This window comes from Prunus mume, linkage group LG8 (genome assembly GCF_029339155.1).
Source record: "Prunus mume cultivar Tortuosa linkage group LG8, ASM2933915v1, whole genome shotgun sequence".
NCBI classification, from domain to species: Eukaryota; Viridiplantae; Streptophyta; class Magnoliopsida; order Rosales; family Rosaceae; genus Prunus; species Prunus mume.
The window spans coordinates 4,620,637-4,645,878 of NC_142705.1; the positions used below are offsets into that span (position 1 = coordinate 4,620,637).

General features: G+C 37.0%; 6 protein-coding genes across 6 annotated transcripts; 3 read left to right on the top strand and 3 right to left on the bottom strand.

Moving 5' to 3' along the window:
- Window positions 1–327: 327 nt before the first annotated feature.
- Window positions 328–3,960, bottom strand: NPR1 (regulatory protein (NPR1)). Its single transcript, XM_008244151.2, has 4 exons — window positions 2,643–3,960; window positions 1,560–2,319; window positions 965–1,168; window positions 328–847 (listed from the first exon to the last, which is right to left on the bottom strand). The coding sequence occupies exons 1-4, from the start codon at window positions 3,189–3,191 to the stop codon at window positions 576–578; spliced, it is 1,785 nt and encodes a 594-aa protein (XP_008242373.2). The 5' UTR covers window positions 3,192–3,960; the 3' UTR covers window positions 328–575.
- A 156-nt stretch (window positions 3,961–4,116) lies between these two features.
- LOC103340706 (DEAD-box ATP-dependent RNA helicase) lies at window positions 4,117–5,948 on the bottom strand. The gene is made up of 4 exons (XM_008244152.3): window positions 5,715–5,948; window positions 5,100–5,340; window positions 4,926–4,975; window positions 4,117–4,609 (listed from the first exon to the last, which is right to left on the bottom strand). Exons 1-4 carry the CDS (start codon window positions 5,752–5,754, stop codon window positions 4,305–4,307), a joined length of 636 nt encoding a protein of 211 aa, XP_008242374.2. The 5' UTR covers window positions 5,755–5,948; the 3' UTR covers window positions 4,117–4,304.
- Window positions 5,949–11,533: 5,585 nt separating this feature from the next.
- Window positions 11,534–14,470, top strand: LOC103340707 (IQ domain-containing protein IQM1). The gene is made up of 7 exons (XM_008244153.3): window positions 11,534–12,242; window positions 12,346–12,460; window positions 12,559–12,624; window positions 12,789–12,877; window positions 12,979–13,066; window positions 13,192–13,524; window positions 13,636–14,470. The coding sequence occupies exons 1-7, from the start codon at window positions 11,755–11,757 to the stop codon at window positions 14,086–14,088; spliced, it is 1,632 nt and encodes a 543-aa protein (XP_008242375.2). The 5' UTR covers window positions 11,534–11,754; the 3' UTR covers window positions 14,089–14,470.
- Window positions 14,471–16,125: 1,655 nt separating this feature from the next.
- On the top strand, window positions 16,126–17,174 carry LOC103340709 (uncharacterized; the record flags this gene model as incomplete). Its single annotated transcript, XM_089042679.1, has 3 exons — window positions 16,126–16,393; window positions 16,510–16,562; window positions 16,645–17,174. Coding segments are annotated over 3 exons (552 nt in total), but the record flags the coding sequence as incomplete, so codon positions are not given.
- Window positions 17,175–18,276: 1,102 nt separating this feature from the next.
- LOC103340710 (casein kinase 1-like protein 1) lies at window positions 18,277–22,346 on the top strand. The gene is made up of 14 exons (XM_008244154.2): window positions 18,277–18,785; window positions 18,913–18,953; window positions 19,425–19,494; window positions 19,600–19,748; window positions 19,836–19,931; window positions 20,050–20,120; window positions 20,282–20,343; window positions 20,472–20,535; window positions 20,615–20,699; window positions 20,786–20,912; window positions 21,021–21,103; window positions 21,179–21,242; window positions 21,532–21,674; window positions 21,819–22,346. Exons 1-14 carry the CDS (start codon window positions 18,710–18,712, stop codon window positions 22,098–22,100), a joined length of 1,413 nt encoding a protein of 470 aa, XP_008242376.1. The 5' UTR covers window positions 18,277–18,709; the 3' UTR covers window positions 22,101–22,346.
- Window positions 22,347–23,839: 1,493 nt separating this feature from the next.
- LOC103340711 (uncharacterized) lies at window positions 23,840–24,609 on the bottom strand. Its single transcript, XM_008244155.3, has one exon. It carries the CDS (start codon window positions 24,463–24,465, stop codon window positions 23,992–23,994), a length of 474 nt encoding a protein of 157 aa, XP_008242377.2. The 5' UTR covers window positions 24,466–24,609; the 3' UTR covers window positions 23,840–23,991.
- Window positions 24,610–25,242: the final 633 nt, after the last annotated feature.

Sequence of the window (25,242 nt, forward strand, 5' to 3'; positions counted from 1 at the left end):
TGTACGTACCCATAAATGTCCCCAAAATCGGGTATGAACTCGTAAATGACCCTATAAATTGAGAGGTTTACTGTAGTTTACCTTATATATATATATATATAAATCAATTATATATGGAAGGTCTTCTCTTACCAGCAAAGCAAAGGTGTGTTTGTTTACACATCGAAAATCTTTACTGAAAAAAAATCGTAACATACTCATTTTTTGTTTTTATTTTTTTGTTTCTTAAATTTACTTGGCCTGGACATGGCTAAACGCACAACCAGAGAATAAAACTTTTAACTTTTTAAAAAAACAAGAAATAAATAACCAGTGCAGAATTGACAATTGAGTGCAAATAGAACCATCCCTCCATCAAAGTTCATCCAATACAAACCAAGAAGATGATTCTTACATTAACCAAGAACATGAAAGAAATTTCACAGTAGACTGAACACAGGCATGAAATCATCGCTATGAGACTAAGCAATTCGACTGAACTTCCTATAATCTATGTAATACAGAATTATGATTTAAAAAGGAAAACAAATGAAAGAGAAGGTGAGAATGAACATAACAGAATGATGAAAATTATATTATTGATTGAGGGTGAGCTTTCCATTAGACCTCACTACTCCTATTGACGTTGAGGAAGAAGAAGAAGACACTGCAGACAGATCAAACTCCTCTTTGTCCTCGTTGAATGCTTTGCTTAGCACTTCTTGGAGCTCCATGTACCTTCGTTGCTTCGAGAGCCGTAACTCTGGAGTATCGTCCCCGGTGTATGCAAGCTGTGATATGTCATCACCATCCATGATTTTATTCAGTACTTCTGAGCAACGAGGAAAGAAGCGTTTCCCGAGTTCCACTGCTCACATAAACCACAGAACATAATGGTAGAGCAATCAGATGTTTCAATTGCTGAAACCGCAAAGCTAATGTATGGAATGTGGTTGTTCATGAAGAGAAATGCATATAATATTACCAGTTCGAGATAGAGCTTGTAGCCTGAGAAGGTGCTCTTCCTTGATTTTGAAGGGTGCCTCGTTTAAGTCCACAGTGGTTCTCTGGGAACTGGCCAGATCCTTGGAGCTGATGCCACCTATTGGAAACTCAGAAGCGCCATCAATTTGGGAAATATCCATTACAACCTTTGCTTCCATGGGGAACAGATATTTTGCGAGTCCAACTGAGACAAGAGATAATCAGTCAATAACTTAATCATAAGCTCGTTTAATAATAGGCAATGGATGCACCCTACAAGGGATAATAAACTACTATGTCAGACAAAACCGGAAGGAAAAAAACCCCATAAATGACATCAAGCAAAACTGCACATTTGTTATGTTACGTGTTAAAGTCGTATTTCAGTCACTTAAACTGAGACAAAAATGGATGGGATTGCAACAATGGTTAAGTTGGAACTGATAAGAAGCCACAACTCACACAAAACATGTAAAACTTATATTGTCCCATCATGTTATCAATTGGATAATAGTAAACAGCAAACAACAGGGTTCTCTCAGAAAGATCAACCAGATGAAGAAGCACCGGTACAGCAAAAATGAATGGTAGATTACCTCTATTCTCAAGGTACAAGAGTTTCATACGCAGATCATCGCCAGCCATGGCAAGTGAAAGAGAAGCTTCTCCAAGCAACGGATCCCTTCTTTCAGCTTGCTCCAAAATCTCTATGCACAAGCGATCATTGGAAGAAGACTTGCCCTCATCATTAGACTTAAAAAAATCTGCAGCCTTTGTGAGGCGCTTAGTGATCTGAACAGCTTTTCTCCCATCCAACGTTAGATCCGATGGGCGAGCACCCTTTGTGAGAAGGGACACAATGATCTTAGGCTCCTTCCTCATCGCTGCAACGTGCAGCACAGTATACCCCCTCGGATTCCTGCAATTAACGTCAGCAAGTCCAAGATCAAGCAACTCTGTCGTGGTCTTTGCATCACAGTATGCCACAGCATAATGCAGGGCATGGGCATCATCAAGATTGGCATGCGCCTCTTTCAACAGCATTCGTACCAATTCAACATCATCTGAATCCAAAGCCCTGTGTATCCTCTTGGTGTGTTTATCTGGAAAATGACTAACACTGGTGTTGCATTGAGGCCTGTCCAAGCCAAGTGCCAACCGTGAATCAGTGATCAGCTTCACGGTGTGTTGGGGCAGGGATTTCTCAAGAGTTACAACATCAGCATCAGACTTAACTATTATCTCAACACACCTCCCCACCAATCTCCCACACGCTTTGCCGCACATGTTTGCAACATACAGAACCACCAGTATGTCATCTATGCAAACTTTCTCAAGAATATCTAGCAGATGCCTCTGGAAATTAATAATCAATATACAACAAGCTAACAACAAAATGTCGGAAACCTTACAATCAACAATTAAAACAACATCCATCTTCGTACACACATATATAAACAAACACGGAAAGTAATCTTCTTTTGCCAAATTTTCAACAAAATAAGATTGTGAATCTCCCCAATTAATCAAATTCAAATTTATCGACTGTAAATTTCAACCATTAAGCAAATTTATTAACTTTTAATGATGGGTTAATAGCAATTAACTTATAAGCATTTGTTGGACAACATAAACTAACAAATACTGCTACATTAGCGTATACTGCAGTGGGTTTTTACCTGATAAAGAGAGACCAATTCAGAGATTTGAAAAGTTGCAGAAGCATAGAGAACCTCCACAATGAAATCAACGACGGGTCTACAAGAGACATGGGCACAAGCGTCATCCACACAGACACAAACGCCTTTAGGCAACGACCTGAGCTTGCCGCTATACAAATAACCCAAAACGGCGAGGAGGGAGTCCAATCCGACGTCGTATTCCTTGGCGAGTTCCTTCAATTCTAAGCGAACGGCTGAGCCTGATCCTCTGTCTTTGGCAGAAAACACGTTCTTGAAAAACGAGCTCCTCGCCGATAAAATACAGCGGTGAACCGGAACTTCTCGGCCGGTATTGACGACGATTTTGGCGTCGGCGAAGAAGTCAAAATCGGCCGAGTCGAGGATTGATTCGAGGTTATCCGAGAGGCGGGTGAGGGCCGAGATATCGGGAGGCGAAGGGTAGTGGGATAATGCTATACAGGAGATGGTGCTGCTGTTGGAGTTGCTGTAGCAATTGCTGTTGCTAACGACGTCGTTTGAGTCCGAGACTCCGGCTTTGAATTCCATCGAAACAAGAACAGAGCAGAAATGAGTTAATATGAGCTGTTAGGTTAATGGGGTTTATGAGTTTCGGAGTGAAAGCTGGGAACTTTGGATTTGAAGTCAGATGAGAGAGAGACAGAGAGAGATCAACAACATCAGCATCAGCTGTGAACATGGGTGACGATGAGAGAAAACAAAAACCCAATTACGCAAACAAAAAAATTGCTGATCAAAATCTTTGTAATTTTTGTTGTTGTTGTTGTTGGTAATAATAACAATAGTTCCTTGTTTGTCCGTACATTAATTATTCTCCAATCATAAAGCCCAAGTACCAAGTTAAAGGATAGGCAAAAAAAGTGGTGCTGTGACAGAGAACAGAGAAAGAGAAAGGTAGATGGGACTGAATTTTGAAGTCGGATTTGATGCCTGCACGAGTGCATGGTAATCCGGATAAAATAGAAAATGGAAAAGACCAAAAAACAAGCCGTTTTGGCCTCAGCTTCTGCATTCATAATCTTCCATGATCGTCATGGGCACCGATCTGCAGCTTTTTTGAGTTGCTCTCATTTGCTCTGCCTTCTCTGTTAAGGATCTGCGTCTTTGTTTTTTAGTTTTACTTCATTGTGCAAAAGTGGTAAGCCTAGCAGTAAAATATATACAAATACTGCAGTAAAATTTGGAGGGAAGATCTGAAGTTTTGGTTGAAGATGAGGATGGTGTAATCTGAAAATGACTGTAGAGTTAAAAGTCATCTACTGGAATCAGTCTCAGGCAAGGAAGAACATGTCCATTTCAATTTAAATATCTTTGGGTGGCTATGAACCATTGATTGGTAAGAGATTCACATCAACCAACGGTGATTGTCGCCTACAAGCGCATAGGTGATTGATGCTAGTTAAACCCAACATCTTATATCTATTTTGGGGATAAAAATAGTAGACCTACGAAGTGATAAGAAGGGACATATGTTGAAACTGAGTCATGAAAAGGGATACATAATAATTTCTCATGCATAACCCGAGTTGTATTCGGGCAGAAAAGAATGAGGAAGAAATATCACAATTTGACCATAATTCACAACCGATCTTTGTTTCCACGAGAAGAGCACACTTTCTCCAACCCTTTTCCTATTGACACTCACAGTCCACCTTCCTTCTTAGGTGAAGAAACTGGATTTTTCTCTTTTTTCTTGGGATGAATCGATTGGACAATCGCCTCGATTTCCTCCTTTGCTCTTTCAAAAACATTTGGAGCCTTAACATGATCAATTGGGATACTCGCATCTATGTCATCACTCGTTCCATGAGTTTCTTTAGTATGATGCTTTGGTGACTTGTCATGAGTTTCTTTATCATGATGCTTTGGTGACTTCTCATGGTGCATAATCGTTCCAATCTTTTCCTTCGCTTTCCCAATAAAATTAGTTGTCTTGGCATTATTTTCTGCAGCCATGAAACCTAGTATTAAGAACTAAAATGACTCGAATTTTGGCTTATAAAGTTTCTCCACAAACAACATTCAGTCAGCATGCATACGATGGAGAAGATTTCTCTCAAATTTTTTTAGCTTTCCATAACAGCATACAAATGATAATGAAGAAGATAAAAGAAACAAAGGCAAAATATTATACAAACAGAACAGTATTGACCACAATCCATTGTTCTTATCTTCTAAAAACTGCTAGTGCTAGTCATGGAAACCAATGTAAAAGTTCCAAGAAACCATCTCATACAAGCAACATTATCATGAATTTTATACCTGATTGAGAGTCGGTTTTCTCCTGTTTTTTCGACTCCTTTTTTTCATCCCTGCAATCAAATTAAGAGAAGCAATAAGGTCAAAACCTAAGCACATCAAAAGGCCAGTTTCAACCTGCTTTCAGCTTTTCAAATTGTTCAAAACTACAACAAAGTAAGCCAAAAAAAGGGAAACCTTTTGCCATGAGTGGGAGACTCTGTCTTGGGATGGATTGCTTCAACTATAGCCTCAAACTCCTCCTTCGCTCGTTCAAACATATTTGGAGCTTTGACATTGTCTAGTGGGGTCTTTTCATCAATATCCGTACGCATGCCATGAGTTTCCTTGTGATCGTTATGTGATTTTTCAGTGTGCATTATTGCTCCAATCTCTTCCTTTGCTCTTTCAATCAAATTAGGTGCCTTTACTTCCTTATCTGTGAGAAATTTTAAATATTTAAAAATAAATTTACCCCCTTAATCAACAATTCGTTCTCTTTTCTACACAGACAAATTATAATATACCAACTATTCATTCTCGAGCAGTTATAAATTTAATCACTTCAAATAAGCTCATGATTGATTGCTGCGGAAATGCAAGGAATCACAAGGAAATTCAGCACACTCAATCCAATCCCAGACTCTAATTAGATTCAAAATATTCATTTCCACTCCTAAAATCTCAAACACGCCTCGAAAAAACCAATCTTTTCAATAATCCTTCAAGAAAAAAGATGAAATTGAAAATTCTAGCAAAAGGGTATCAGAGACAAAACGAGAATGACAGATTAGAAAGTTCAAAAAACCGTACCGGGTGAAGCTGGCGTTGGGCCGGGTTTGGATTCCGCCATCGGAGTTGCTTGGCAGACAAAGAGAGAGATTAGGATGAAGATGGCAAGAATATAAGTTGGCGTAACGAGAGATTGACAAAAGAAAATATAGACTGAATCAAAACGTGTATATCTATATGTATGCCAGTCTGGACAAGGCAACGGTTGGGTTGGGCTGGGTCTACCTGGACGGCGGCGTCTTTGGACCCGCTAACAAAGTAGCATGAGAAATGTGGTTCAAGAGGTGTCCCTCTCAAAAGCTTTTTATTTATTTATTAAATAGTATAGCCGAACGGCTATATCTAACGTATTTAAATTGTATAGCCGCACGGCTATAATACGGTTTTTTTTTAAAAAAAATCGTATAGCCGGCAGGCTAAACCTTTTTACACGTGACCTAGGCTTTTTTATATTTTAGTATAGCCGCACGGCTAAATAGTATAGCCGCACGGCGATATTAGTTTTTTGTTTTTTTTAAAAATAGTATAGCCGGACGGCTATACTCTTTTAAAAAATATATATAGACAGGTCTTTTTTTTTGTTTTTAAAGAAATAATGTATCTGTTTGTCAGGGCCCATCCTAGTTTCATTAGAAATGTTAAAAAGAGAGCCCATGGAATGTGGAAAAATAAATGTGGGTCCATGGACTGTTGTTTTGGATCAAGAGAGTCCATGAACTTTGGGGAAAAAAGAAGTGAGAGCCCATGGATATTGTTACTGCAGATTTTGTTGGCAAAAGATGGAGATGGAAAATATTTATTTTTATATGTATTTTTATCAAGTCTTGATTCTTTCTGGATTGTACTTGTATTTGGTGGCGTCAGTTTGACCACTGAAAACGGAATGCACGCACAGTCGAAGGCAGCAGACATCAACTTTGAAGCCTTGAATTGAAGTAGAATAAAATTCTACGCACTTGCAGCTGCAGGCTGCAACATTGCATAAAAAAATCCATCAAAAACTATATTTCTTACATAAAACGCATAATTAGCCAAAACTCATTTGGTGATGATGTTTGAAAACTTTTTAGGTCGGGGGTTTTAGAGGCTGCTAATTTAAAAGGAAACAGCCAACCCAATTTTGATTTGAATTCTCTCCATCCACATTTTCCTCGTATTTCTTCGCACCTTCTTCTCTGATAAGAACAAATAAAACTAGGGCTATGTATGCTAGCTGTTGAATTTCTCATTTATATTTCATAAAATAAATATAAAAAAACTTCATATTAAATGAGTCATATACAACAGCTGAAGCAGTTGGAAATGCAAGTAGGTGAGGTATTTAATTGGCATATATATATGATAATATGATATGAGGCATGTCTGCGTCGCCACCCAAAGTTTTTGTTTTTGTTTTTTTTGTTCTTAACATTTATGAGTCTTGAATTTGGATAGTCATGGACCTCCATTATTGTTAGAGGCCAAAACTGTTGAATAGTGGTAGGCTCTACACCTATATACAACCATTCGTTCAATACATGTACGTTGAATAGTGGTAGGCTCTACACCTATATTCAACTATTCGTTCAATACATGTACGGATAATGTATCTCTATATATAATTGATTAGGTGTAATAATTCGTAGTTCAAATGATTAAGAGTAGTTATTTATATATCTGAAATTCTGTTTTATATAATTAATTATGTTTATATAACTACAAGAAATTCATATGTAAATTATATAGATAATGGGATTTGATTGTTTTTTTTTTTTTTTCATTTCAGAAAGCCCTCAAATCCTCAGCATTTCCACACTTAAGACATGTCGCTTATGTGCATAGGTCGTTCATAATCGTTGAGGAATGTGAGATTTCAAAAACATTAACAACAATCATATGTTTATCTCACATACATCAACGATGAAAATTCGATTATGCTCGAAAACCCTAGCGAAATCCTACCTTGCATGCACACATAGAAAACACGATATAGTTATAGATCGGCATCGACCATTTTGGCGGCTGGACAAATTGCAGGTACGAAAACGCGTTTGCAAAAAGCATGGTTTTGAGAAACGTTGACAGAAATAATTTAATTAAATTTAGGAAAACCATGCAACAAGTAGCAAGAGAAAGAGATAAAAGCAGTACACGTCAGCACCCAGCAGGGTCAACTAACTATACAGCTGTGGCGGGAACCGGGGGACAATCCACAAAGAAATCAGGACTTTTTAGCGTCACCGTAATTTACATAAATACCCTTCCTCTCCCTTCCGGGAAATTTTGTGCCGGACTGACTGATTGACTTTCCCTTTGTGTACCTCTTCTGCTCAACAATTTTGATTTATTGCACCTACAAAAACTAAAACATCATTTTCGCCAAAAAGAAAAAAAAAAAACTAAAACATCATAACTTGATTTGGACCGTACCATCAATATGTCGTGTACATACGAGTTGATATTTGGGTGTGACAAATGAGTGAATAATGAAAATTCGGCGTATGAAAAAGTACGAAAAATATAATACTACACATGTTCCACACTTTATATTTATTTATCATAATACTAATTGCACTTATTATGAAGATCTATGTGTGAACATATAAACTTTACGTGAATCATGCATCATGCATGTTGCATGTATATATATACACACACACTAATACAATGAAAACGTTGGTAATTGAGGTAGATAACTTTGTAAACAAGCCCTATAAAATATATTGGGGATAGTGATTGGATGACTGGTGTGAGACATGCTGCTGCATGTAAATTAATTATGAAGCTTAAAGTTAGATTGAAATGAAAGCGATAATTATTGTTTCTTATAAAGAAAACAACAATGGTTGGTTTGTTCTTATGTATAAAGAGTAAAAATTGTTGATTTTGTCAGCATAGTGTGAAAATCTTTATTTGATTTGAGTTGCCCTCTGATCTTATTTAGAAAGACATTTTATTATGCGATTTTTTAAGTCGAGGTCAATTGTTTTGTTTTCCTTGTTCTTTATTTTATCAATAAAGTTTCTCTCGTTTCATTGAGATTGGCTCACAACAAAAACAGAGTAAAAATGGTACATAGTTTAAGAACGATTGGCTTGGCTGGATTGCATAACGTCCATTGGTAAACTGCACATTGGACGACTAAACATGATTATAAAAGAAAATTAAAAAAAACTAACAAGTCGGCCAAGATGAATTATTTTACACAATGCACACCATCACCTCGTGATTTCGCGAGGAAGAATATTTATATTTATATATGTATTGGTCCTTCGTGCCCTATTTTATTTTTAGTATTAAATTTCATATATGGAATCAGTGTCGTGACCTTTACGGTGCAACAACCATGCTAAAAGCTAAAAGTCCACTCATTATTTGTTGGAATAAAAGGTCACCATGCAAGTTAATAGTCTAATTAAATATTAATTAAAAAAAAAGAGTTTCACTAAATCACTCAAAATGAGAACTGAAATTATAAAAAAATCAAACACCCAAAACACTTTATAAACACACCCAAAACTCATAATTACACATTCAAAACCCATTTATAAACATACCCAAAAAATATACAATTGTTGATTTTGGGGTTAATTTTGGGTGTGTTTCTATATTTAAATAGTGTTTGAATTTTTTATAAATAAATATCTAGAATTGGGTTTATTTATAAATTTATATTAAAAAAAACCTTTAAAGTTGAATGTTCCCTGCTTTGAAGTTTTAAATAATTATAAAATTATTTAAACTAACTTTCAATGGTAATTACTGGTCAGTTTTTAGATATTATGGAATTTTTGTTAGGATGAGCTATAAGATGTTCAAAGGTAAAGCTCAGAAAGATTGCATTGCTTGACAATCACATATTGAATTATTATATATCGATTTCAATGTCTTGACTGTTGACTCTCTATGGTAATTTTGACTCACTGGTGTGCATTGTTCAAGCACGTCTCTCCTGCATCCCAAGCATATCATTTCAAAGGTAATTTTTCACTGTTGACTTGTTTTGCTCTAATTTCACAAATATTTATTCTTATTTATGCACTCAAGGTTATGTGTTTAAATTCACCCTACTCCAATATTGCTCGTGTAAACAAATAATGTATTGAACGTTTCTAATATTTCTTTTAGTGAAATACCATTGAAAGATTTCGAATCGGATTTTTCTTTGGGGGTCTTGCTTCCCAACTCAACGTGAGAAAAAATGCTTCATGAAATGGTTAAAAAAAGTTTATAAATTATTCATCGTTTATAAAAACAACGTGTATACTTGAAACATTTAATTTAAATAATCTTTGAAGCCCTAAACGTTAACGATTAATCACAAAACAATATCACTCTGACAAGGGTGGCAATTTCGGACACGACCCGATACACGACTCGAAACCTGCACGATAAAAAAATAGGTCAATTTCGAGTCAACCCGTTCTAACCCATTAAATAAACAGGTGGATTTCGGGTCAACCCGCTAAGGAGTTTTGAACCCCTACCACCTTCATTTCTCTCAAACATCTTATCCACCATGCTACAAACAACTTTATGATTTTATGGTATGTCTTTTGATATTTATAATGTTTCTTTTTCTTTTGTGTTTTCCTTTCTTTTCCGTCTCTCTTCTCTTTTTTTTTTATTTTTCTTTTTCTTTCTTTTCCTTCTCTCTTCTCTCATCTCTCTATCTTTTCCTTATATTTTCTCTACTCTCACTGTTTTTTTTAATATAAATTTTTTCGGTTGTGAATTTCGTAACATGCATGTTATTATTTATGAACCCATTACACGACTAAACCTACACGATAAAAGACGACTCGAAACCGACGACACGTTTATTAAATGGGTTGAATTTGGATTGAGCGTTCTTGACACATTTATTATCCTGACACAACACGACCCATTGTTAGCCCTCTTACCACAAACACATCAAATTTGAAGGCTTGTCACCCAAAACAACTTTGGAAAACTATCACATCCGGTGGAAATTTGAAGAGGGCATTATGGTAACTTGGCCAGGCCGTAAAGGAAGGACATAAAGAAAACAGACGCAGCGACAGCAACAGTGTAAGCAACAAATACTTATGACTCTGCGCGTCTTCCATGACCAAAGCCATGAATGAGACGCCCCTGACTTGTAGGGCTGACTGGTGAGATTGAACAAGCAAACAAAATCCCAGTTTTTATTTTTCTTTTCTTTTTGTCTGATGGACCCAATATCCCAGTTTAGTTTAGTTAAAAAGCAATTCTGAGTTTTTTCATGGAAACTGGCAAAGCTTACTTTTTTTGACCGCCTAATCTCTCTCTCTCTCTCTCTCTCTCTCTCTCCCCCCTTCCAAATTTCCATGTTTTGTATGTCAGGAAACACACAACCTTTTATAAAGAGGCACTTTCACATTCACAAGACAGAGAGGACAGTTTTTCAGTTTCTCAAGCTTTGAATCCATCAAATTCAAAGCACTCGTGGGATTTGAACCAAAGAAAACTCAAAACGTTGAATCACACACACCCACCATTCTAAAGCAACCATCATCCGTTGATTTCTCAAGAATTCAAAGACTTCATATTTTCCATCTTCCCATTTTCCTCTTCCATATTCTTGACACGTATACGAAGGACTAGTGGGATTAGTTTTTGGTTTTTTGAGGTATATATAAGTGAGGAGAGCTAAGCAGTCAAGACTCATAATCTCATTACTTGTGAGGATTTGCTCTCTGAATTCAAACACAACCCTTTTTAGGACATTCTGAACAATCCCATTTCAGGATAGATATTGATTCATCTCCCAATTCTGTTACCCAATTTGTAGGTTTGTTTCAATCCAAGTGTTTTGGGATTTTGATGGTTAAGCAGCTTGGCTCTGTTTCAGTTCTTAGTTTTTTCAGAAAAGTTGTTCATTTGAAAGGGACCACCTTAAATTTACTGTGTCTTCAAATCAAAGAATCAGAACATTGGCATGTTCATGAGGGCTTGAGAATTTTTTTTTTCAAGTTCTTCTTACAATCTAATCTTTAGTATACTAATAATACCTATTTTGTGATCATATTGAGCAGGTAAAATTTGCCTCTTTAGATTTGAAGCCTTCTTCAGCAATTCTATGGGGCTATCCCTCTCATTACTTGCGTCAGCCTGGGAGGAGATTGTGAAGCATAGTTTCTTTGATTTGACATACAACATCCGTTTCAGTCCCAGAGATGGAGGTGCTCATGTGATATTGAGAACACATAGCTTCAAGAAAACAGAACCAGAAACCACCATTGTTTCGAATAGTTCTAACAAATTGGGGACCAACAATTCAACTCGTTTGAGGGATTGCAAGCCTGAAAATGTAACACTTGACAGAAATCTTTCGTTCAAGGGTCTTGTTCAAGACAGGCAGGAAATGGCCACAGATGTTTGTAAAGGCAAAAATGATTTGAAGCATAAACCAATGCCTGCACTTGCTGTGCCTGAAAACCCAGTTTTCTTTTCACCAAGGCCCGTTAGTGAGCTTGATGCTGCCGCAGTTAAGCTTCAAAAGGTTTACAAGAGTTATCGAACTCGAAGAAATTTGGCAGATTGTGCTGTGGTGGTTGAGGAGCTATGGTGAGTCTCCTAGTAATTTCTTGCCAATGAAATTTTGTTTGATTTCAGTTTTTTTATTTTACATCAAATGGTTTGATTAATTTGGTTATTTCAAATACTTTAGGTGGAAGGCATTAGATTTTGCAGCTCTCAAGCGGAGTTCTGTGTCATTCTTCAATGTTGAGAAACCGGAGACTGCTGTTTCCCGGTGGGCAAGGGCTAGGACAAGAGCAGCCAAGGTTTGTTTTCTACTTCTTAAACTTTCTGTTTATCTCTTGTTCATTTTGCTAATTGGATATTCATTTGGATATTAATATTTACCATGTAATTATTGCAGGTTGGAAAGGGTTTGTCCAAGGATGAGAAGGCACAAAAGTTGGCTCTTCAACACTGGCTTGAAGCTGTAAGTTCTCCATCCCTATATTCATGTCCTTACTTTGGCCTCTGTTATAAGACTAGACATTTCATTGGAAACTTCATGTTCCTTGTAAACCATTGTTCACAAAACTAGTTCATGTAAAGCATTGGTCTAACATCAATCTATTTATTTCTTGATGTTTTCCGCAGATTGATCCACGACATCGGTATGGACACAATTTACACTTTTACTATGATATCTGGTTTGAAAGTGAGAGCAGTCAGCCCTTCTTCTACTGGTAAGTAGTTTGTTTTTTTAATAAATAAAATTGTTGATTGTCTTCAAACTTTCTTCTGATATGATTTCATAGCCACTTACTGATCAATTTGCATAATGCAGGCTGGATGTCGGAGACGGTAAAGAAATAACTGTGGAGAAATGTCCCAGGCCAGTTCTACACCGGCAATGCATCAAGTATCTCGGACCGGTAAGTTCTAAACCATATCCTAATTTAATTTACAGCTAACTTAAATTTTGTATTGGTTGTGGATAAAAAATAAGCAAATGGTTTTGATATCTGATTGTGTTACCTTTGTGTTGGCAAAATTTCAGATAGAGAGAGAAGCATATGAAGTAGTGGTGGAAAATGGGAAGCTTTTATACAGGCAAAGTGGGGTGCTTGTGAACACCATTGCAGGTTCCAAATGGATATTTGTGCTGAGCACAACAAGGTCCTTGTATGTGGGGCAGAAGAAGAAGGGCCAGTTTCAACACTCCAGTTTTCTAGCAGGAGGAGCCACCACAGCAGCTGGAAGATTGGTTGCCCATGATGGGATTCTTGAGGCTATTTGGCCATACAGTGGTCATTATCACCCAACAGAAGAAAACTTCATGGAATTCATCAGCTTCCTAGAAGAAAATCATGTAGATCTCTCCAACGTTAAGGTAATTAAATTACTATTTTTTATTTATTTGTTCATGTTTTACATGTCTAGCTAATCTCACGTAACATTTTTGGGATAAATTTTCTAATGATCTTTTATTGGTTTTCCACAGAGGTGTGCAATTGATGATGACTATCCTTCAATGAAGATCACTGATGGGGAACCAACAAAGCTTGAATCATTCAAATCAACAGAATCAGACGGTGGAAAGACAACTAGTTCAGATGATATCACAAAGAAAACCACAATCACAACCGTTCAAGAGGAAACTAAGAAGGTTTTGGTTGCCAATGCCAAACCACCAGTTTTTGACTTGGGCAAACGCTTGTCATGCAAATGGACTTCAGGAACTGGACCCCGAATTGGGTGTGTCCGGGATTACCCAGCAGAGCTACAATCCAGAGCATTGGAACAAGTCAACCTGTCGCCCCGGGTCACTCCCGCAACGTTGGGACATTATGGCCCAATTCCTTCTCCACGGCCCAGCCCGAAGGTCCGGCTCTCACCAAGACTTGCATATATGGGCCTCCCAAGCCCAAGAACCCAAATTCCCGCAGCCAGCTAAGGTGGTTGACGGACGTGTTTGGCTCCCGGGCTTGGGTTAAGATAGTCGCAGTATAATAATGGGCCAAAAAAGCATTACCTAGGGAGCACTTGTGCCCAAAATGACGGGTGACTTTGCTGGCCCAATAAGGAGGGGGTTAAGGGGACTAACCCAAATTTTTTTTCTCCTTCCTTTGATTCTTTCATAAGTTTTACATCATTCTAGGTTATGATTTAATATTTTTTGTACATGCCCTAAGTCAGCCAAATGGTTTTTTTTTGTCCTCAACCCGATTTTGGCCCATGTATTTTTGGGTCGGGTCGGGTTTAATTCATTCTTTATTTATAGTATACCGGGAAGCTGACACAGCTGAATGAAATATCATAATTTCTATTTCTTGTTTGACACTTTCCTTCTTTTGTTGCTGATTTTGACTCCAAAGAATATCCAAATACTTGAATAAATACGTACCCACAAAATAATATTGTATTTTTTTATTGAAAAAAAAGAAGATGAACAGAGACTTATACCAGCAATATATAATCATTTTATAATTTTATATATATGTTACACTTGTGTCTGAGTAGAGAGAGAGACAACACAAACCGAGTGATCAAGTCACTCAACTCAATCAAACATCATCGCTGACACACTCCAAAAACAGACACGAAGGAGGAAAAGAAACACATACAAATTGTCTATTTGGATTATCATCTGTTTTAGTTTGGTCAAAAAAACACTAACTTTGCTGTGTTTTAGCGAAGCTAAACTTGCTCAAATTCTAGAGCCTCCTCCTCTTAGTCATAGACTAGCTCTGGATTGTGTACGGCCTCATTATAACAGCATGTTACCTACAACTGCTAAAGGACAAAGTTACAGACAAATTGTACATTTGTGCCAACTTGCAATGCAAGGAATGCAATCTGCACACAATTTCATCACCACGTGTCATTATGTCATGCAGTCTCTACCTGCTGTAGGAGGGCAGTGGGGGCTCATGTAGAGTACAGCAGAGAGGCCCCTGCTGTCTGTGTGTTGGTTCTGTCTGATGACCAGAAAAAAAGTAGCATTTGAAACTTGAAACAGAAATGACAATGAGAAAATGCTTTTACCACCTTAAATTAATTACAAGTTTTCAGATTCAGTCAAATTTTAGTGACTAAATTAAAAGCTCATTAACTGCAAAACATAACCAGAAATGATAAAAGAGATTATGATGTGAAGCAGCAAGCACGTGCTTTATGAGAAACACTTGTGTGAGATGGGATAATATTATTTTGTTATTTTTGATTAATTACGACATGTTATGCGTAATAATTTTTCTACATAACAATCTATGATTGATTGAAAATAGCAAAGTAGTATTATCCCGTATACATATAATCACAAGAACAAGCATCAAACCCAACACACAAGACAAGTCATCTGTTTGACTCAGACTTTTAGAGGGCACAGCCAGATTGACTGTGAGTTTGAAATTGACTCAAGAACTAATAATAAATACCTTTTTTTTCTGGTCAAAATTATAATTACCTTTTAGTCGGCTAATTAAATCAGTGAACATCTTATTGGTGCCTCAGGTCAGGTAATATTCACAAAAGCAGAAGTTTTATTGGCATTTTTCATTCGGTACAAGCACTTTTTGCAAATTTACCATAAGCCAATTTAATTCATGGCTCTAAAAACCGTAGTTGGAGTAGGAAAATATCATTGAAGTGAAACTGTCCAAAAAGGACTTGACCTTTAATAAGTTTATCAAAGTGACACAGAGAGTAAGAGGCTCTGCAGTCGAAGCTTTGACAAGGGGCGGTTGCAGTTGATAGACCATGAACGTTCAAATGGGAAAGTTCAGATAAATAAGACAGTTTTCACAGTTATAAATTTTGCCTTGATTGATCAGACTTTAGGATTGATTGAGTTGTCAAAAAGGAAGAGCATTTCAAATTCCAATTCCAATCTCTCCATGTCATTTGGTTTGTTGGCACCAAATACCAATAGGATAGGATGAGCTGAGCCTCCTCAGAGGCACTTGTGGTTTGGTTTGTTCTTCAGTGACTTTATCCACCAGTTTTCAAGTCTGCATCTCTCTCTCTCTCTCTCTCTCTCTCTCTCTCTCTCTATATATATATATATATATATATATTCTTCTTTCATTGCAATTTGTCCCCCACAACAAAAGTTCATCTCCATCATCATTATCATCATTGCCATTTGGACTCTAACAAAATGAAGAAAAGGGCATGCCTTATTCTGGTGGCCAGTCTTCTGAGTTGGGTCTGTGTAACAAGCAGACCTTTTACATCCTCTGACTTTGCTCATCAACAAGGTTAGCTAAAACCTCATTTTTTTTACCTTTCATTCTTTTATTGTAATATTTACTTGAGTCCACATGTTTTTTCTTATATCCACCATACCATGTTGCTAATTAGTTTCTATACATAGCTGATCAAGACCAAAACCCACATCCCCAAGATGCAACCTTTGACCCAAAACAGGTACATCTCAGGCTCTCCCTATCTTGTTATTTCTTTTGCTATAATGCATAAGTGTTTTTTTATAGGGAGTGTTTTTTTTTAGGGAGTTGAAGGCATTGAAGGACTTCCAGTAGATGATGAAAATGAAGGGAAGTATAGAGGGCTGAGCAGGCTTGGCTCCAGACCACCAAATTGTGAGCACAAATGTCAAGGCTGTGTGCCATGTTTTCCAGTTCAGATACCCACAACCACAGACCAAATTGGACTTCAATATGCAAATTATGAGCCTGAAGGATGGAAATGCAAGTGTGGCTCTACTTTCTTCAACCCATAAATGGTTCAGTTTTTTCAAGTTCAAACTTCAGAGACAACTTGATCATCAAGATAGGTTATAGCAGATAGCTTCCATCAGTTAGTTTCCAGACTCTAGCTAGGTGGCATGCCATTGCCGTGTATAAACTGATCCGATTCATTTTTAATTCTTTTGTTTGTTCCCCAGAAATGTGACTAGGTTATGCGTTGTGGGGCGCTTAAAGTTTTTGCAGCTAGAAGCCTAGATACAGTTTTTGACTTCTATCCACTGTTTCACATTCACACAGTGCAGAAAAAGAAAAAAAAAAGTTGCTAGAGTAATTGAGATCCAAAAAAAACCGTCGTTCTTTTTATTTTATTTTTAGGATCTTTTCTATCGTAAATTGACACACACTAAACGGATGCTAATAGTCAAATTCATGACATTTTATGAGAGAAACAATTGCTCTAAATCATTATACTAGTGAGTCCTTTGCCCTGTCTCTGCTTAAGCGTTTGCTATCCCAGCAAACATAGAAGGCAATCAAATTAAGTATCCTAAAAAGGCATTTAATTGGCAAACTTAAATTGCACAGAAAAATCAAGTTGGATATAGAGTTGGGAAATGAAGATATAAATGGCATTTAATAGGTGCTTGAATTGCACTTTTAAATCAACCCTGCTGTGAGTGTAGTAATTTGGAGTATTTACTCCCTCAGACAAGGTCCTGGGTTTAAATCTTAGCATCTGTGTATTGTGTGTGAATTTAGTATACTATCGTCACTTTCAATAGGAAAAGTCCTAAAAAATAAACTCTGCTATGATTTCAGCAGGATTTCACTAATGACTCTGATTTCAATTGATTCTAGTGTTCAGTGCCAACTCAACTACATCTAGTATAATAAACTCTGACCTAATTTAATTTCCATTTGAAATGTACTTGTTTAGGAAATTTGACAATTAAAATTCCTACTTTGCAAAAATAGGAATTTAAAGTAGAATTCATTTAATTTCTATATAAAATGTACTTGTTTATATTTCTCTTGTATTTCAAAAATAGGAATTTAAAGTAGAGAATATACATGTTTAATTTCTTAGCAAAAATAAATATATTGTAAAAAAAGAAAAAGAAAAGGAAAAAGTATGTAACAAGAGACCTACCACCAAGTCGGGTGGGGTGGAGTGGGTCTCACGTTTTTCATGGGTCACGCTCTTTGAAAATTAAAAAGATCCGACTCAAATCAAACCCAGTTGGACCACGTGTCAGGCACGCTCCGCCTCTGTAGAAAAAAAAAAGTCACGTGACATCAATCCCATCCGACAGCCTCCGTCACGCGCGAATACCAAGCGTGGGAGACAAAGCATGTCGACAGGCAAAAAATAAAAATAAAAATAAAGAAAACGAAAAAGACATTTTCTATCTACCGAACTTTAGCTTCCAAGTGAATCAAAAGCAGGAAGGAGGAAGAGAGGGTAGGAAACCTGCTTTTGCTTTTGCCGTTCTCTATCTGTAATTTAATCCAAAAGCGCTTTTAAGTTTAACCCAAAAACACTTAAACAAAATAGAATTAAAAAAAAAACAAAAATAAAGAGGAAAAAGAAAAATCCTAACCCTAGATCTCCAACAAGAAAGAACCCACACAGGCCCCAGTGCATTGCTGTCCGTACAAAATTGTTTGCTTGCAATATTTTGCTTTTTATTGGATGACAATCCGATGTCGTTGCGGTTGAGTCGGCCAACTGTGTTCTGCTCATGCTTCACCACCTGGGTGCTGTTCGTCTTTTAGGATCTTCAATTTTATTTTATTTTTTTTCTTTTTCGATTTTTAGTTTTGTATTTCTAGGGTTAGGGTTTCGATTTATTTGGGCTGTGAAAAATGGAGCCTCGTGTTGGTAATAAGTTTCGGCTCGGCCGGAAGATCGGCAGCGGCTCCTTCGGAGAGATCTATCTCGGTTTGTGCCTTTTTCTTCATCTTATTGTCTATATTTGTTTATTTCTATATGTGATTAGCTGCTTAATTGCGGATTTGTATTGTTTTGGTCGTTTAGTGTGTGATTGGTGATGGATTTGTATGTGCAGGTACAAATATTCAGACAAACGAAGAGGTTGCTATTAAGCTTGTGAGTTTTGTTCTTCCAATTCAGCTTCAAATTTTATTTTATTTTTGTATTTTTTTAATGCCCATTGGCTTTCTTTTAGTTATGTTTTAGATTAAGTTAAATCTATAATAATGGTTTTTAAGTTCATGCTCTGATAAAAATGCTTCAGCTTTCTCTTTGAGTTAGTAATGCCAATGAACCAAAGGTTTTTGGATCAACTAATCCTTAGATCAATTTCTGCTAATGTTGATCCTAATACTGCTAGAAGCATAATCCTCTTGGTATTCCTTGTTCTAGGCTGAGTTACGGTGCGATATATAATGGTTTGATTGATAGATTAATATCTTGAAATTGTATTTACTTTTAATTGTGAGGTCTTGAAGTTTGGTGGTTGTGGTGAAGTTTGTTTTTAGAGTGTTATTAGCACTTTAGTGTGATGGATAGCTCTTGTGGGAGTATGAAGCTAATGGTTGTGCTGTTTATTATACATAGGAAAATGTCAAGACAAAACATCCGCAGTTGCTGTATGAATCCAAGTTATACAGGATACTACAAGGAGGAAGTAATGGAAATTCTTGACTTTCACACTTGATCAGTAGTTCAATTCTATAGGTTTTTGAATTTTTTGTTACAAGTTCTTACTGTTTTCTAAATTTGGTTCTTGCAGCTGGGATTCCAAATGTAAGGTGGTTTGGAGTTGAAGGAGATTATAACGTTTTGGTGATGGATTTGCTTGGCCCTAGTCTTGAAGATTTGTTTAACTTCTGTAGTAGGAAACTTTCGCTGAAGACAGTTCTTATGCTTGCAGATCAAATGGTAGGTGTGACTTTGTGCATGTCATCGTATTGCTTTATATACTTGTTGGGAAATGTTGACTTTTGCCATGCTCGACATTTATTTCAGATCAGTCGTGTTGAATTTGTTCATGCTAAGTCATTTCTACATCGAGATATCAAGCCCGACAATTTTCTTATGGGCTTGGGAAGGCGTGCAAACCAGGTTTTTGCTCTAGTTTTTTTAACATGCTTGTGTAGGGTTTTGCATGCATGTGTTTTGGTGCGCTTATTTCATATTCTAAGGAGTTCATCTTGATATGGTAATTTGCCCTTATATGTAGGTATACATGATTGACTTTGGTCTGGCTAAGAAATACAGAGATAGTACAACCCGACAGCATATTCCTTACAGGTGAGGATGATGCTAGTTTGTGTTTCCTAATATGGTCTTCAAATATGATGCCAGATAATTTGGCATAAGAAAAACAAGAATTTGATTGGAACTGCGAGATATGCAGTTATATAGTAACTTCACCAGTCAAATTTCATTGGGCATGGTTTTGATTGCTGCAGAGAAAACAAGAATTTGACTGGAACTGCAAGATATGCAAGCATGAACACTCACCTTGGCATTGGTATGTTTTGGTCGTATTGTTTTCCCTTTGGTGTTCCTTCTAATGTATTGTTGTTTTTCCTATTAAGTGTATATCTGGTTTACAACATTGATTTAGAATCTCTTTTTATGCTATTTTGCACTTTATAGAGCAAAGCCGGAGGGATGATTTAGAATCTCTTGGTTATGTCCTTATGTACTTCCTTAGAGGAAGGTGATTATTTCTGAAGACCCTATATTTTACTGCAGTGCTATCTGTTGATGTTTTGTTTAGTAATTCTATTTGCTTGTAGTCTTCCTTGGCAGGGACTAAAAGCCGGAACTAAGAAACAGAAGTATGAGAAAATTAGTGAAAAGAAGGTTTCTACTTCAATTGAGGTATGATGTTTGTGAATGTTGTGGTCGTATGCAATTTAGACCTCATGTCTCGCATCTCGTGACTGGAGAGTTTAATGATTTCACAGGCATTGTGTCGTGGTTATCCAACAGAGTTTGCTTCATATTTCCATTATTGTCGCTCATTACGATTTGATGATAAGCCAGACTATGTTTATCTGAAAAAAATATTCCGCGATGTCTTTATTCGTGAAGGTTTGGATTCTACTTTCATTACAGTGAACATTTCTGAGTGCATTTAAACATTAATATAATTTTCGTGTGTTCTTGTGTCATATTTTTACACTTTGGATTTTGTTACAGGTTTCCAGTTTGATTATGTGTTTGACTGGACAATTTTGAAGTATCAGCAATCACAGCTGGCTACTCCTCCAACCCGTGCTCTTGTAATTTCTGTGTTATGTTTTACTTTGTCTTTTATCAGAATTTATGCATTTGTATTGACGTCTTGTTTGATATAGGGTCCTGGTGCTGGAACTAGTTCTGGGATTCCCCATGCTGCTGCTAATGTGGACAGGCAGACAGGTAGTTGTTTAGCATTATTGAATTTAAACACTATTCTTATAGATTGGCTCATTCATTCCATTGCATGTTTAAATTTTTTTTCTCCTGTATGCTTATTTTAAGAGGCAATCTTTCCTTGGCATGTTCTTTTATAGATATATTGAGTTCCTTTATTCACTAGTGTAGTGCTAAACTTATTGCTGATTGGTTTTCCAATATTTGGTGTGATTTCTATTGAAAGTTATAATTAGAAGCTGACTCCTGCATAAGCTTTGGAGTTCATAACATTTGCTTTTGGACTTCCTTGCAGGCGAGGAAGATGGACGGCCAACGGGTTTAACTTCATTGGATTCTTCTCGGCGGAGAATACCTGGGCCAGCTCTCAATTCCATGAGCCTTTCGAAGCAGAAGAATCCAGTTGCTAATGATGCTCCATTATCTAGAGAAACTCTTGTAAGTAGTTTGGAATGCATTTTTTTAAAATTGAAGATTTCCCTCTCGTGCCCATATATATATCAATATCAAACTGGGACAGTTAAACAAACTTGCTTTAATGCCATCTGTCGAAAAGCTTATCTGCATGCTTGGGCCTTGCAGATGTCGAATAACAATATCTTGGGCCGGTCAGCTGGATCATCAAGGAGAGTTGCTGTTTCTAGCAGCCGTGATGCATTTGGTGGAAGTGAGTCTGATCCTTATCGCGCTCGTACAACCGATGCTAGTCCTGGAGCACACAGAATTTCGAGTGGGCGAAGAAGTTCACCGGTTGAGTCATCGGACCCGAGTAGGAGACATACCTCTCAAAGCAGGAACTATGAAACAACCCTTAAAGGCATTGAAGGTCTGCATATAGACAATGAGGAGAGGGTTCATTATTAGAGATGCTGACTTTGCAGGTTGCTGTAAATCGTAATTTGATTGTTTTGCTTTCATCAGATTAGGTGGTTTTAATATATATCAAAGGTGAGAGTCTGAGAGGCGATTTCGTTTGAACTCAGTTACCCCTGCAAGAGAGCTGAGTGTTTGTTGCTTCAACTTGTGCTTTAACACGCCCATCTATTTGCGTGATAAACAATGTAAATTTTCATTTTCCAAAAGTAAAATAACAAATTTGTTAAAGAAAAATGTACCCTTGTTTGCATGTCGTAGCTTTTTTCGTATTTGTTGATTTTTTAATTTTGACATCCGAGTTTATAATGTTCTTTTACTCTTCAAAAACTGCAACTAGGATGCGTGATATCTCAAATTAGCTGTTTCACATTTTGTTTTCCCACAGCCAGCTATTGTATTAATATTTGCTTTGTAAACTGTAAATAAACTTATTTCTCGGGTAAGGTCCACGGCTCATCTTTTGCTTAGGGAGTCAAGTTCTACGCTTCCCTTCCAAGTTAGAATGTCTTTGGTAGTCGTAGTTGTTGTTTCCACTTAGTTGAAGGAGATCTCAGATTCGACTTGCATGCGAGCGAGGACAATCAGTGTTTGCAAAGAAGTTCGATTCCAAGTTGTGGCTCACCCCACAGCTTTGTTGTAAGTGCATTATCACGTTGTAAAAATATTTTTGTAGATGTCATATTGTTGTTTATGTAATGATTTTTTATTTATTTTTTAAACAGCCTCGTTATCAAAATTGAAATGCGAAATACTCTGGCCCGTTTAATAATTATTCTAATTTTAGTTTTTAGTTTTTATTTTTTGTGCTATATTATAGAGGAAAATGAGAGTGAGAATGGGAATGAGGACGATGATGAGATTGAGGGGGGAGAATGGGAGAGAAGAGTAACAAAAGTGAAAACAATTTCATGTTTTTGTTTTTGTTCACTTTTATTATTCATTCCTCTCATCCTCCCGTCTCATCTTCACTCTCATTCTCACTTCAATTCTCCCTCTTTTTCCTCTATACTCTAGCACAAAAAATGAAAACTAAAATTTAAATTTTGAAATGGTTATCAAACGGGACGCAGACAAGCCAAAGCCAGGCTTGTTGAAAAAACGGCATTCACTGTCCTCTTCCATTTCCCCCAAAACACACTCAAGGCGTGGGTGCACAAAAGAGAGATGGATAAGCTAGCCTAACGACGCAGCAAAGAAGAAAAGAAAACTGAAACGGCAAAACACAAGAAGGGAAAAAAAAAGCAAATGGCCACAAGACAGGACCTGAGGCCTAACACACCCTCTCTCTCTAAAGGAGACCTTTTTTTACAATCTCGCTCTAGAATAGCTTTAGTAAGAATCAGCCCCTTCTTTTTCAATGTTGAAAATCCGGTTGAGGTCCTAAACTTTTCTAGATTCTGTAGCATCATGCAATTCATGTCCAAACCAACTAAAACCATAATCGGAGAAACCAAGATGTCATGAGAAAAATATCAAGAAAGCTACGCTAATTGCTTGTATTGTTGTGTTTGTGCCATCCTCTTTTTGGGTTTTGGGTGAGTTTTCGTAATGAAATTTCATCCTTCGAACCAAAAAAAAAAAAGGAAAAAAAAAAACAATTTGCCCCTGTAATATTCCTTACAATTTAGATCCGAATTTTATAATTTTCATAATTTCCACCATAACCACATCAATATTTGCTTGGTTTGAGACAACTTATGTTCTTAGCATAAAGCAGCAAACAAGGCTTCGAATAAAAATGGATAAAATTTCAGATACGAAACATCCAGAAATATACATATATTCATCGGCAAACATATTACCACCTCATTAAATTAACTTTATAGAATAAACCAACACGAATTAAACCACCAAATAATAATATATTCAGAAAAATCATTTACCGCCCATAGACCACTCTGTTGCAGGTTTCCTTGACCCACCTGAAGCTCTTCCTGAGAGAGCCTTTGAGCTTGCCTTCCACAGTATAAACCTTATAGCTAGCGACCCTCTTCTTCCTCTGCAGCTCCGGATCATTAAAGCTCCAGCTTTTCGAGGCAGACCCATTTGTGGACTTGGCCTTCTTGAACCTATCGCCATTGTTGCCCATCTGGGTTTGGGTCGGCGGCTGCACTGAAGACGCATAGGAGGCACTGTAACACCTGAGATCTTGCATTCCATTGACGCCGCCGGAGGAAGTGGGCCCCGAGCCATTGCCGCAGTAGCTCTCTATCTGCATCATTCCATGCCCGCATGATTTGGATCTGAAATCATCCATGGCTGCTTTCACTGAGAACTTACGGAAATCTGAGCTCACTGTCTCTGAAGCTCCAGTCAATTGGTCAAATGAGAGATTCTTGGGGAATCGTGGCATTTCGGCCGATCAATTGCTTATTTAATAATATTTATTGTTATTCTCATATGATTTATTTCATTCTTAATGTGGTTCGGCGCTGACTAGGATGCTGATCCGTCGGTGATATTTAGAAAAAAAGAAAAGAAAAAAGTTTTGAATTGGATGTGGAGGGGGTACCACTGGACTCTCCGCAGTGGAGTTTACCAGGTGTTTCTGTTCACGTGATAATCTCGTGACTCAGGACAGCGACCTTATGGGAGTTTGCCTGCAGTGTGTTTTTCCTTGCGCATTTCAGCAGTTTAGGATAATGCATATTTTTGTAATTGGGCCCACTGCATTTTTGCGATGCTGTCCGATGACATGTAGAAATACTGTGGCAAAATTATTAAATAGCATTATTACCATAGTGAACTCACAATATTAACTGAATTTTGATATTTATTACTTTATTTATCTTTACTATGGTATCTATCAACGTATATTTGTTTTCAAATAGTACTAATACCATTACTATAACAAATTCATAATATCTACAAAATGTCGATACTGTTTGCTATGAAATATGACGATAATATCAGTAACAACAACGTAGAATTCTATAATGAGAGTCTTATCTAAGGCGCTTAGAAAAGTCATATCTCTTAATCATTGGATCAAATTGGTTAGTTTGATTCAACAATTAAGAGATAGAGCCTCGTTTAAGGACCGTATCATCCAACAGCTAAGAGATATGACCTTATCTAGCAACAACAACCTATCTAGATGATATTGATATAATAAAGTTATTTGCTATTT